General features: G+C 36.4%; 1 protein-coding gene across 3 annotated transcripts in view; it reads left to right on the top strand.

The window, feature by feature from the left end:
- The window catches only part of pnut (septin 7-like protein pnut), an 86,216-nt gene that overhangs the window by 40,589 nt on the left and 30,358 nt on the right, over positions 1-15,269 (top strand). The window contains exon 1 of one of the 3 annotated variants that reach the window (XM_088256632.1): positions 2,340-2,571. The exons of the other annotated variants lie outside the window; for them this stretch is intronic. Within the exon in view, the coding sequence (XP_088112758.1) occupies positions 2,551-2,571 (21 nt within the window). The 5' untranslated portion in view covers positions 2,340-2,550. Of the gene's footprint in view, positions 1-2,339; positions 2,572-15,269 lie in introns of those variants that run through there. 3 annotated transcript variants of the gene reach the window in all.

The following is a 15,269-nucleotide window of genomic DNA, read 5'->3' as shown; positions in this document are numbered from 1 at the left end:
TAGTAACCCGATACTCTCCTGATACAACACCTCAGGCGCTTTCAACACACATTCACCGGGATACACATTCATTTCAATCTAGCCGTGGAATTTGTAGTGGTGTGGGATATGTGGTAATAATGAAAAACAGAACGTGCAAGGAATATCGATTTACTGGGATAAGTAGGAAAATATATTGTTTCAACGAATTTTCCGACAAATTCAAACCAACAAAAAACTGCAACGTTACGAGCTATTTACTAATATACATATGTTTCAATATTCAATTGAAAAGATTAAGAGTCTTTAAGGTGGTATGGACACGAGGAGCGAATGGATAACGAGAGAAAATATATGTGGCGAATGTGAGCGGGTGAACAGAACGAGGTCGGCCAAAAAAGACTTAGCACGATCGGATCAATCAGAACCTACGATCTGATGGTGTCAGCGTAAAAGTCTGCGTAATCGTAGGGCATGTATGACTAGATATCAAGTCTTAATGTCATTTCATTATTATATTTTTTTGTTTATTTCTTTTTTTTGAATTTTGGCACGAATATTCCCTTACACTTCTTTCCAGACAAGCAAGTTATTTCTACGAGCCTTAATTATCACCGTAGTTTTATTTTATTTTTATGAATTTAAAACGTCTAAGTCAAACCGACAGCTTGTCGTACTCGTTATGTTATTTTTTCTGTTGTATTCGGTTTATTTCTTAAGTCAATAGTGATCTCGGGGATATGTTCATTTATGTGATCGCGGTAGCGATGTTTGTTATGCAAAAAACAGCGGCCCAAAGTGGTATATGTAATTCTACTTGATCTTTCCGCACGAGTGAACAATTTGTAAAGTGTTCGGTTGTGTTTGAGCTCCTTTTGCGAAGGCAGTCGCGCCTGTCTTCGAACTGTTGCGCGTCGGATTAACACGATTTCCTGTATTCAGAGATGCCAGCTTCCCATTCCCCGGGGCTTGGAATCAAAGCCGAATTAAGAATGTTCAGATAATTCGTATAAAATTACATTCTTTTTATCCGTTGGAATTAATAACACATTTCGTAATTCTGCGCTTGTGTTCATTAGTAAATCCGATTTTTATAAACGCTAAGTCCTCCTTTGTTTTTTTTATGATATATGACCATACAAAATATGCAAATAAGCCGAGGCTTATATTCTTAGCTTTGTCTTTTGATCACCATTACAATAGGTTCTTTTTTATCATTTTTTTAACGTAAAACTGGGAGTCAGGTTGGGTTTCTCGACCGAGTCTTCTCTCCAAACTGGTAGACTCACCTTGATATTGTCTGTAAACCCAGAATCACCATTAATCATGTTGTAAAATGTATGAGTCACGCTTTTATACTTCGATTATATTGCTAGTATCGGAACAACATCAGTTACTAATAATATTGTGTTTCATAAACTTTCTTATATTATAAGCGCGTCGTATTTCCAGACCCTATTTATGGTATCCGACCACGGATACCGCGTGTAATTAATAGTTACAATAAATATCGTATTTATCCTAAATTATATTTGACGTATATATTTTTGAGCGCCGGTTTGCGGATTCTGCCAAACTCGGTTCACTTAGCTCATTGGTGGGCAAAGTGTGGCTCCGGAGTTGCATGCGGGTCTTTTTAACCTCTTTAGTGCGTCCCCGGCATAAATGTCCGCGGGAAGGTTCTTCTACTCTACGTTTTTAAGTGAACAACCTTACAACCAAGATGTAACCTTATTGAAAGCAAACTGAGAAATCCTCTTATTGATGAGATCCTGAAAACGTGCCAAAAATAACGACATACTAACCTGACTTGATCAAAGGAGATAGATGCGAGGACATTATTCGCAATAAGTAGTGTTCTTATGAATGGATACCTTACTTTTTAAAGATTTCTTTTATCAGTAATAAAGTGTGAAATTTTGATGGGTGTACCCGTAATTTAACCCTAAACCACGGGGCTTATTTCAATGTCATAGAAACATGCTTGTTGTCACATGCAGTCTTTACATGTGTTGCCTCGGTGCTCTCCATAGATTGGATGTCCGTCGTAAATATTACGAACGTCCCGTAATCTAGGGTTAATAAAGGTTCACTAGAATTTCAACCATATTTGACTCTCGAGATTTTTTTAACCGTTGTAATTTGGCTATTTGTTTAATAAGTTTGCCGACCACTGGATTAGCTTAAGAGCCCCACTCGGTATCCGCAGCCCACCGAGGAGCTAGGGCCTGGTACCTCGCCGTCTACCGTCTAACGCCTATCGGCTATTGTGCGATGTGTGTACGAGTATTTCGCGTTTTTATATACACCTTGCCGCGATTCCCGCAGTCGTTAGAATAGTGGCATTGCAAGTGCCGGCGTGTGTTGCTCTGTGTGTAGGAGCGACCATCCAATTATTATATATTGGCTCGCGTTGTATCGCAACTTGTCAATCGCCTTCGAGATCAATTCAATATATTTCCCCATCAGTTATTACTGTGCCGTGTACTCGGAGTGTCGTATTATTATATTTTCTGTCGATGAGAAATATCGTTTTATAATACAAGTTTTAATGTTCTGCACTTCGATACGATGTACAACTCGTTGAACATGGTAAGCTTTCATATCGTTTGATGGGGTATTTTGTGTGTTGAGAAATTTTTCAACATATTTTTCTTCGTGCTGATAATTATAAGTGTAAAAACACAGTCTAAAGAATGGTCAGTTATAGGAGTCAGAGCATCATTAAGTAGATTCCCTCACACATCAAAATCTAATTTAAAACTACGTGATATAAAATCACGAGTGTGTTCAAATATTTGTTCGCAAATCTGAGTTTGTCCATTTAAGAGTTATTTATTATATATTGACATATCAACAAAGCTGAAGAAGAATATGGAAATCTCGGTATTTACATGGCTTACGATCTGTCATAGTGTTAATTTGATACACGTGTAACATTCACCCATGATTGACAACCACACTACTCAAATTGTATTTATCCTTCGATTGACACCTTCTTTCACATGTGAGTTCTCGGAACCGTCATTGGTTGAGTTGAGTAAGTTTTCATAAAATATGTGGTAGATTCTTCCCTAATAATTTTAAATACTACCATACCAATCGTTAGGCCAGTAAATACCCAGACTTCCATATTCTTCTTCGTCTATGACACATCCTTGCATTCGAATACGCGCGTGTTTTATACTCTCTTTTCTTTCTTTTCCATTCAACCAGAATGAGTCATAGCAATCAGTAGCCGGATATATAAGCTAGTTAGTTTTTTATGAAACTATGTGTTTAGAGCGCATGACATATTATTATTGAATTTAGATTTTTGAGAAACATCCTGTTTAAACTTTTAAATCGTATATGGTATCTTGTTTATTTTTTCATATAAAGAAATAAAGTGTGTACGAATAGTGTGTTTTCCTTTTTTAATCATTTTGATTTAATTGCTAATATTATCGTGATATTGATTTCGGTTAATTTATTTGAACTGTCCGTCATCTATATTTATGACCCATCAACGTCAATAAGGAAACCTGCAGTGAACATACAAACATGTTTATAAGACGAGACCCAGTCGAAGCTGTGATGAATACGCATTCATCATCATCATCATCGGGGAGATCAGACGAACGACTGATAGTGTAATGTGTGTAGGGCGCATAAGGAACGCCATTTCCTGTTTATCCGTCTAATTTCGATAATCATCAAACAAACGGACAGACATCAAAGTTTCGTTTCCTTTGATTCATATTCATCAGTTTCCTTTATTGAACCTCCGACCGGGTCAATTAAAAATATAACCTTATATTGTAGTTCTTGTTTCATAAAATTTATTTTTATCTTGCAGTCTCAAACGGTTATACTTTTTTCTTTATAATTGTCGCTTTAAACATTCGCGTTCTGTTTTCATCAGTTTCACCTTCAACGTCCTTTCGTATTAAGAAAGAGAGATGTTAAAAATTAAATTGTGCATTATTTATTAATATGATCTTGCACAACTATACACTGAACTTCTTTCTACACGCTTTTTTATACAAACACAGTGCATAAAAATCATAAATAAAATCATTTGACAATGTAACAGTAATGTGGAAATTACTACATCCCTCGCATGTACTTACTACTCAGTACTATGCCCAGAGAAGTATGCGGAAGGGAATTAAGTTAATAATTTTTGTTACCTTTGATTTTGATTTAAACTAACTACTAATCATCGCGTCGCTTTTCCGCAGGGGTGGGCAGAGAGAATAGAACGCCACAACAATTTGTCTTTGCAAACAATCTTCGCTTCATCCACATCCATGTATCTCTTCATACATACACGCCGATTATCCCGACTTATGATCTGACCGTTTTCAAGTGTTTGAAATACTTGATCATGCCAACTTTTTTTCTCATTCGCCTCATAATTTTTTTTCACTATTATTTCTTCACTCATTCGATACATTTGCCCAAACTATATTAACACACCTTTCTTAATTTTATCAATCATACTTATCCCAGCCTTGCGTTCTATCCTTATACTCGTATCATCATTCAAACATCCATCAAACATCGTTTTTTTTTTTAAATATTTAAAAGTATTTTTTTAATAAAATTAAGATGCCATAAGCAATAATGATTTTTTATAACCTGAATTCATTTTTATACAAGAAAGCTTATCCACCATTTTTTTTTGTTGTTTTAGTAGGTATATGTACTTTTTTTACACGCTATCTCATGGAACGTAGCTGCCGCGTTAATGGGGAGTTTAGTGTAATTTAAATGAGATAAAAATATATAGATGAATAAGTAGATACGTCGTATGAGTCATAGTAATTACTAATTTATCGTCTACTCCTATCATTAATTCATTTCACATTGACTTGAATGTTTATCTCAAGTAATTAAAATAATTATAAAGCTACTAAGATAAACATGTACACGTATATGTCAATGTAAATGGATTTATTCATTCGACTGCGGTGGTATTTTTCCTGACATTTCTAAAAATACTTTCGCTCTCTTAATTTTGTGATTCGCAACATTTATTTGGCCCGAGTGATCTATTATCCTTAATTCATAATGAGTTATGCGTCCAGAGAAGCCGCTGGACGTTGGCAATCCACGCAAAGTGCAGCTTATAAATAGTGGACGATGAAAAGCGAAAGGTCTCCACAGCGGTTATTCCACCTGATATTATCAGATGACCCAGCCCACTATAAATATACAGCAAACCCCCCTATAACGTAGATATAGGTACCGCGTTATCGGAGGGAACGTTATAAGGGTTAATGTTTTCATTTTACTTTTACATTTTAACTAAAAGAAATGAGTCATTATTAAATGAAAATAAATTTAAAAATATATTTACCCTCCATAACGTTACCTCTCCGATAACGCGGTACTTATACCAACGTTATATGAGGATTTATTGTAGAGTACGCAGTACGCAGTATGCAGATACCAGCCAGCGTGTTTATTTTAGCTCATTGGGCATAAACTCTCAGAATCACTTTTGTTAGTATAGTGCATATTTATGCATATTAGTTTATACAGCTGTCTCTGAATTGTCTCTCGTGTGTATGTATTATAATTACTGCGTGAATTTTTATTTTTAAACATTTCACATTTTACACTGCTAATTTGTAGTTTTTATCAATTGATTTATGTTTTAAAACACGCATATATCATAGATTACAAATATAAAACTTCGTCTTTATTATACACGGATAAAAGTATGGTGAATGCTGTTTTAAATTCCTTAGACCAATGTGTGGAAAGAAAACGATGTACGACAATAAAAAATTAAGATAATGGATAGGAGTGTGAGGCTGGGTTAAGGGTAATTGAAGGGATTAATAAAGGTTATTTGACGTGGTATGTACACGTGGAGCGAATGGACGATGAGAGAATTGACAAGTGAGTGTATTTGACAAATGCGATAAACAAAACAGCGACTTGGTATGACCAAAACAATCGTGTGTAACTTTCACCATTCTACCTATGATTTTGTCTAGATTTTAGACCCTAGAAGGATCTTAAGGAAATGTTTACCTGGATGTTGTAAAAATTGACTTTAAGTTATCTTTATTATTTATTTATTATTTATCTTCTGTAGCTTTTCGTCTGGTTTATAACCAAAACGTGTTACATTTCTCCAACTCCGGATTGGCCTCCTTTGTTTCCGACTCTCCCACAGCCTCCCCAGACGCGGCGGCTGAACAATGTTTATATTTTGCCAATTCACCCAAACCGTCTAGTCCGTCCAGACATTTCTCCATTTTTGGAATTACTGAATTTTGATTTATATCATCAACTGAAAGCTGAACACACAAGCGGACGGATTTCTCCGCCGATTTGGCTTCATCGCGTGCCAGTTGCTTCTTTGTTTTAAATGCGAACTGACGGTTCAACTGTGCATAAAGTAGTATTTTTATTTTGATATCTTATAAATACCCGGACATTCTTTTAATTCATTTCTTAGACTTTTTCTGCGCGCATCACCATAATGTAAATGTAATGTAATTTGATTAAATGTTAATTTATTCAATGTTATAAATAGTTTTATCAGTTTTGTGTGCTTAGTAAATAATTATTGGTAAATATTAGCATTAATTATAATGAATAATAACAAATTCACAATATTTTGAGTGTATCTACATACTTGTTCGCTAATCTAGGTTTAAATATGTTATATTTTTCACTAATAAAAATAAGGTCACTGACAAATAAAAACTTTCCCAATCCAAGCATAAATGGCTTTCGTGAACTCGCATGTATAGTGTAATGAGATTAATGATATTTGTAGGAGTTCCACATTTTTTTGAAAAGTGGTTTTCAATCATGGGTGAATGTGTAAACCTATGACAGTAAATACCCGGACTTCCATATTATCCATATTATTTTTTGACATAACATCAAAGATGAAGAAGAATATGGAATCCTGGACATTGACGGGGCTGACGACCGTCATAGGCTGGTTTAAGTGATCACTTTACACACGTATAACATTCACCAATTCTACCCATTATTGACAACCACACTGCACAAATTCTTGGAAGTTCTATATATATGAACCAATTTTGAAACATTGTTCTTGAAGCACTAGAACTTCACTAGTGACATCTATTGGTGAGATGAAAAAAAGCTTTTTATTGAGCAGAAACTCTTTTATTAGTATGTGAGGTCCGAATCCTGGATTATAATCATATACATGAGAAACTCCAGATTATTATAAAAGTCTTCTTCATCTATGTTAAGATGTCGAAAATGTAAAAGTAACGAGTCTGAGATCTACGATGTTAGACTTTGAAGGGCATACATGCGTTGTCCGCCGATTAACTTTTATGTGGCAATGAAAGTCCCCGTCTGCTGCGAAGTGTTCTACGAACATTTTCAGAGGCGTTTAACGGCCCGAACTTGGGTCATTGTAGGACGCTATTTCCGTCTGCACGGATTGTTGCGTTCGTTTTGTTGCGACGGTGAACCGAACGTTCGTACTTTGGTTTCCCAGAGGAGCGATAATTCACCCGGCCAAGTGGCGACTCTCGGTCACTCCTCGCTGTTGACGTTAATTACTCTTCGTTTTTGTCCATAAATTAAACCGAATATTTTAGTTTATCGATGTTAAACATACTACTGACATGATTTAGTGCCATTCGATCTCCGTGGTAACTATTACTGGCTAGTTCAAGGTTCATTTGTTGAAAATTTTATTACTTAAATGTTTTAAGTACGGTGCTTTACTGACAAAAATCGGTGATCGTTCGTAGTGAAAATTTGTGTCTAACATCGACTTTTAAATATTAATAACCGATGTCATGAGTCATAATTATAACCGGCTTATGACACCCCTGTAAATACCCAGTCATCCATATCCTTTCAATAATTGACTTCGCAGTCAGTTTGTGGGAATATCTATCCATTTTTAATTTAAATTTATTCTGGAAATACCACTTTTTCTTAAAATCTAACCTAACCAACCTAACTAACCAATGTAATGATTTATAATTATAACTGGCATTAGAGTGGTCATAAGCCCTGTAAATACCCAGATTTTCATATTTTTCTTCATCTATGTTGATGTCGAAATGTAAAAATAACTCCCATTAATAAATAAAAGTAGAAAACCCCAGATTTGTGAAGAAGGATGTATGAATTATAAATAAATAGACATTATGTGCGTAAAATTTACTGTTTTATTTTTATTTTTTATATATGCGTTTAAAATTATTTAAATATATTTCGTATTATATATAACTCGTTTATGGTTGCCAAGATAAAACATTAAAAACAACGTATATTTTAACTATCGATACTTATAAAACGTTAAACACATAAATTGATTTGTCATTTTACTCAGAAATTTGATTTTATCGGCTATTTACTGGTTTTCTTCTTTTCTTGGAACGACATAATTCTCTTCTCTGATTCTTGGACAGTGGCTTGATATGGATGGATACCCGGTACAGATTTGCTTAGTATAATCACTATGAAATGCTATTATATTATTAATATAAAAACATATCTACACAAAGTTGACGCGGAGCATTTAATTTGTCGAGCGAGATTTGTCATTACGCGATCGCTGTAGAGGTAGCTCAGGAATGGAATGCTGTAGACTCTGGTCTCCGATGTTTATGATACTTGAGTAATGATACCATTCTATCGCGTACTAATTACTCGTGTGACTATTATCCAATACTAAGTGACTAATGCACCCGAGTGGTCTGTTTATAAATATTCTTAGCTTAGAATATGTACACGGGTACATATATAAATGTAGAGGCTGTATGTATAAGCCTATTCCTTTATTTACATTTCTTGAAAAGTTTATGAAGAATTCTTTAAGGTATATGTATAACGAGAGAATGACTAAGAAAATATATGTGGCGAATGTGAGCGTGAGAACAGAACGAGGATGGCCGAAAAAGACGTGGCACGGTCAGATCAATCAGAACTTAAAATCTGGTGTTGTCAAAGTTCTGCGTTATCGGAGGGCATATATGATTAGATGTATGGATGTGAAGGAAGCGAGGAGTTTATATCAGGACAGAAGAGTGTGGCGTTCCATCCTCTCTGCCCACCCCTTGCGGGGAAACGGCGTGATGGTAGTAGTAATAGTAGTATTTTTTAAAACTGTTCGAAAGAAAATTGTTTATGATATGCTCTCAAATATGGTACGACATGGCCGAATGATGCAACCTATTTCAGATCTACCCACTTTTATTATCCATTTATGAATCGCTTTTAGTGAAAAAAAATAGCTCTTAATTTAACTTGAGTAAAATAATTTTTAGTTTTATTAAGAGTTGAATAGTTAGCATCAAGCCAATTCTTAACATAATTTTGATATTTTTCAACTTTTTCATAGACTGCCTTCCATGTGTTTCCTCGGAAAAGTAGAATAGTTTCATCCGCGAAACTTGTGATCGAACCATCAATGTGTAAATGATTGTACAAAGATAAATTATGCATGGTATATTAAAAATAAGATTGATCCCATAAGCCTATTAAAGACTCTAAAGCTCTATTTTCGTCGTGTGGCGCCAGCTGTTGATGATTTGTTATTTCCATTCCAATCGTCAATAGAAGAACAATGGGATATGTTTGCGTACGGTTAATTTGTTTGGGTGCCATTCGTACGCTAACCTCTCTCACTGCAGCGCTTTGTGCTCGTCAAATATTTAACTTTGCCGTCATAAATCTTTTTATATCTTCCTTCCTTTATGATGATAGAACAATAATTAATCTGTGTAAACCAGCTGTATAGTAATAATAGATATGAGCTCCAATTTTGTGAGATCTCGTATCTTTACAATGGGCTATTTTCACTCTATAGTTTCGTACAATTCCGCTTTGTTTTGGTTTATTTGTTCAATTAACTTTCTTTTATCCGCCTCCGTAGTGTAATGGTCAGCACGCTCGGCTTCCGTTCTGGAGGTCCCAGGTTCGATTCCCAGGGGGGGGTCAAATAAATATAAGTGATTTTTTCACTGTAATATTTATTCAATATTACCCTGGACTGGTACCTGAAGCGGAGGGCTGATCACCTTTCCTTCATGTGTAAACGATCAAGATAACACTGCGTTTATATGAAGCAGTACCCTATGCACCATTGGGGTGCGGATAAGGGTTTCTAAAAACTTTCTTTTTAATTTCACGTAGGATTATGATATATTTAAATTTTATTACTCAATACCTCTTCGAGGTTTGTTTATCAATATTGTCTACCAAACGATACAATAACTTGACTGCAATCAGTGTTAAACGCTGCAGCGAACTGATTTTTGGAATCTGTAAATTCAGTCACATCACCCCACTACTTCACCAACTGCACTCTTTACGCTGTCCCGAAAGGGTAGAGTACAAACTCTGTCTAATGATGTATAAATCAATACACAATATGACTCCAGAGTATGTAAAAGAGTTGTGTATTCCAAACGAATTAGTCAAATAGACGTTTCACGCTGTGATCGGCTACAAACTGCTATGGGTAAAGTGATCTTACCAGTTTGCAATTTGAGTAAATTTGGTGAACGTGTTTTTGCTGTTGCGGGCGTTTTAATGGCGCGGAATGCTCATCCACCACTAGTTCAAAACAGTAAGAGTGAGGCGATCTTTAGATGAAGAAAAAAACTATATACGCATTTGTTTGTGCTAAATCATTTCCACAATCTCCTTTCCCCAATTAAGTCACAGTGAAGCGCCCTTGAGGTAGTTTGAGGTAGTGTTGCATGATAAAGGTGCCATATAAATTATCCTAAATTATTATTATTAACGTATTGTGATGTATAAACCATTATTAATTGGTAATAGTTTATGTCGGAATTTTATTGATTTATTGAACATTAGGCACAATCTGTCACGCTTTCGGTTTTCGCAAAATACATCACGCAGTATTGATTAACATTCCCTGTACAAAATTGGTGGGTATTATTCTCATCCCAGACGTCATCCGTCAGTCACCACCGCAGTGCCCTGGAGCATGTATAGCGCAGAACCACCGAACGTTTTCAATTCTCGTTTGTAACTTGTACTTTCGTTGGACGAAAACTGGTTTCGCTGCAACTTTGTGTCGCCGCGTCCGCGGATGAGTAATCTCGTACAATCTTACATGCCTACTCTTGTTACTTCTCTCGTCTTCAGTACCATTTTCTCTCTAGGTCTCTAACGCGATTGCTGTACTTGTGGCGCACTGATTTGGCAGATATTTAAGCAAGTAAACGGAGTAATTACGGCAGGTGGCTGTGTCGTCAACAACCAGTGCTGAACTCTAAATAAGAGTCTGAGAACCAGCTTCGCCCCCGGGCTTCTGGTACTCCAATCCATCCTCAGTCTCTCATTACTTGACAAACTGGAATTGGAACTGTCAACTCGCTGATTTCAGTACTTTTCCGTACAGAGATTGATGCATATGTCCATTTACTGCCTGCCGACGTAAACTATGGAAATTTCATAATTATAGTGTACAGATAGTATAAAAATATATTTATTAGAAAAAAAGTCAAGTTTAACATGTGTGAGTCTGGTTTTAGTTATATAATATTCAGATTACAAGATAATCGTGCGATTTGGCAAGTAATTTGACAGGTGAATAGTCTCGTAAATATGAATGGACCGTAATTATTTTTTTATGCTACGATGATTTGTGTAGTCACATTCTATTTTAAATAAAACTTTTTTACTCGATTTGGTAGTGTTTATTTTGTATGTTGTGTAGCAAATAATTTACACGTCTCGTTTGCTAAGAAATAAATGACAACTATATGATGATTGTAATAAATATATATTGATATTTACATATTAAAAAATACATCTACATAAATTTAATCGTCTTTTCTTGAAACCACAACTATCTAAAGGTTTTTCTTTCGATTACAAAACGAAAAAAAGATTAATACAATTTAAGCATTTAAGAAGTACAGAATATCCGCAAATAGTAGTACATCATAATTTTTTTTATCAACCCCTTCTTAAGGCCTTACTCGCAAGCACAGAATTCTATCACCTTTGACTCCTTCGAAAATTCAAATTCAAGTTGCGATTGGATTTGAAAATCATTACCTTTCAATAACTCCTTTCTTTTCAAAACCATATAATTATTTCGAAGAAAAACTTTTTGTTTTCAATGCAAAAACGGCGTTTTAAGAAAAAAATTAATTACATTAAATGTCACCTGAATTTAGAGAAAATTAAGTTGCGACTTAACAAATACTGGGCCTTAAATCAAGAAAATTGTGGCAAAAAGACGAAATCTGGCTTATCATTGCTGATCTACAGCGGTCGGACCAAAGACCAAAAGTAGTGAAGTGTCTAATCCCAAATATCGGGATTTTGTTATCTTCGACTTGAAATCCAGTTCCGGAACTGGTGTAGGTACTTTTCATGAATTTGGTGTAAGAGTTCTGCGGTGCGTTTAGTACCATTCCTGCCCACATTTCGGTGTCATTAACTACTTAATAACGTAGCATCCGGCTTTCATATGACTGTGGGTGACTTGGACTTGATATTGACCGCGTTATCGCGCTTTAATGAGTTCTTAATTGGATTTGCTGTCAATTATGATTGTATTCACTTTCATCGAGGGATTTAGGGCCTTAGGGTCTTGGTCGTGCTCTAGAAATGCTTTGATTTACTTTCTGCTTCTTAACTTAATATATGAATATAAAACAATTTTTTTAATCTCCTTTTTGAAGAAATATAGTCACGGAAACAGTTTTATTTAGTTTACATCGCAAGCAACAAATCTCTTCGTAAACCCGTTTACCGTTGTCACATTTATATCATGTTTTGGTTTTGTTCTCAAGTTACATGTTACAAGTTACCCAGACTTCCATATTCTTCTTCATCTATGTTAGATTTCAAAAAATGAATCGTCTCTGCACTGGGTAACTGCCAAATAAAACATGTTTTAAAACAAGGTAGCATGGTCAATGTTACCTGTGTAAAACGATCACTTAAACCAGCCTGTGACAGGTCATTGGCCCTGCAAATACTCAGACCTTAACATTTTACTTCATTTATGTTGAGATGTCAAAAATCTTCTGTGTAATGACGAAACATGTTGCCAAAATACTATTTTTTCGTGATTATCTCAAGACTATGAAAATAAAGATTTGTTCAGAATATTTGTTCACGAATATCTCATTCGCTTCGCCTCGTTATCCAATACGATATTGTTGGGTTGATCCGTCATTTATAACATAAGTAGGAGGAGACACTCGCTACAATGCGTACCATAATCCCCGCGTCTTCAGAGTAAGCTGTGAGCATTCCGAGGAAGCCGCAAAGTAGGACCGGTTGCGCACCACCCGACCGCGTCTGCCATGGCATTTCTATATAGCCCGAACCAAATACATATAATACCATAAATATAATCTTTTGTTCTGGTGCGGCTTGTCTGCATGTCAGCTAACATAGAGGGGCGATTTCGGCTATGACTTTGTCGGTACGGCATACGATTTCAAAGTTGTCTCTATTAAACGTACCATTATAGTCAGTCCGTCATGCATGAAATTCGGTCATTGTTCTTCCAATATGATAGGTTTATCGGTCTTTATTGCTCTCGTTAATCGAACCACGTAACGTATAATAAATATTGGATCACGCTCCTTGATCTGTTCAGGCTTAGGTTTTACGGTTCAAACGCTACGATACCATATTTTATTTTATTTTATTTGGTAATTTTGTAGATTCTCTCTCTATCTTCGTGTACCTTGTCAGATTCCCCCAACGTTGGGGATCACTATGGCAAAGGCCCCGCGGTCCTGCGCCGTCCGGAACAACTCTTCCACTCCTCTCATCTCGGTCCAGTCGCGAATGTTGCGAAGTCACGATGTTTGCTATCTGCCAGCTCCTTCTATTTTTCCCATCATTATAATTTGAAGAATGTAATATTTCTTTGCACGAAATACGTGACCCAGATACTAGATCTTCCGAACCTTGATATTGGATTTTTGTAGACTATATTCTAACTACTTTACTTTGTGTAAGGTGTTTGGCAGGAAGTATGGAGTTCTGTAAGTCGTTAGGCCGCGTTATAGGCGCAGATCCAAATTCTTCATCCGATTGACCTCTCTTGGCGTAGCTTTGTGAAGTTCTTTAAGACCAGGAGAGTGTATTCTGATAGGGCACTCCTCTACTATATACCGGACACTCTGGTTCTCCGCACCACATACGCATCCTGGAGGTGGCGTCAGCCCCCATCTGTGGAGGAGGATGTTGCACCGTTCTTGTTCAGTGCGGATCCTATTAAACGTAGTCCATAGTCTCTTCGGGAGATTGAACCCTGGGACATCCTGGTGGAACAGAGTAATTACATCCAGTCCTTACATATACGGGTATTACAAAATAAGTACTTGTTCTCTTCCAATTACAATATTCCACATTAGTAAATTTGTGAAAATACCCGGAAGAGGGACGGAAGGGGGAAAAGGGGAAAAGAGGAAAAATGAAAGCTCGAGTCAAAGACAAATTGTACGAAACGAGGGACACACCGCGATATCATGTCGACTTACAATGTTAGTGATGCACCCATATCTTTTGTTCTAGTCGTTGATTCTACTGTGAACTGTTGCATCTTTAATGATTCGGCTTCGTATAACGGCCCACATTCATCATAATACGGACTTTTTCCCGCGGAGAAATTGATTTCAATAGAAGAGTGGTAATACGAGTGTTTCCCGAGCGATATCACAATGCCTGGCACCGCGTTGCGCTCGTTCGGCCGCAGCCCGGCCGCGGAACAATGGGTCCGCACGATGGACCGTATCGCGTGCGGCCATCGGGAACTGCCCTACAAAACGTACGCTTCCCATTCAACTCGATGATGAGGTCTCGTTACCTAGGTACTTAATCCCGCATTTTATCGAAGGGTTAGAGCGTAGGTCGGCAAAGTGTGGCTCGCGAGCCGCACGCGGCTCTTTGACCCTTCAAGTGTGGCTCTGGCACGAATATCCACGGAAAGGCTCTTCGGCTTTTCTTTAACTTATTATCTTCTGTAAATGCAGAATAAAACCTGATACATTTATTCCTAAAAGTCCTATACACAAGTGTGTAATGGAAGCGAGCAATTCTTAAATAGACGCATCATTCAGCGATGTCGTATTTGATTGTAATTTTAAAAAATATATTTGTAAAATGTGTCCTCGGCACGGGAAAACTCAGTGAGGGCACATTATTGTTTATTTTCCCACTGATAAAAAATAATCAATAAAAAAAAAAAAATAAGAACCATCCCCTTCAACCTCTAACGTCCCAAAGACACAACTCTTAAATTTAGACTTAGCTTCACATACAGTGTTACAAAATGATAC

This window comes from Brachycentrus maculatus, unplaced genomic scaffold (assembly GCF_059751285.1).
Source record: "Brachycentrus maculatus isolate JH-2025_06_01 unplaced genomic scaffold, ASM5975128v1 h1tg000005l, whole genome shotgun sequence".
NCBI lineage: Eukaryota > Metazoa > Arthropoda > Insecta > Trichoptera > Brachycentridae > Brachycentrus > Brachycentrus maculatus.
The sequence above is the reverse complement of the archived record's forward strand: the minus strand, read 5'-3'. Positions and strand labels throughout refer to the sequence as shown.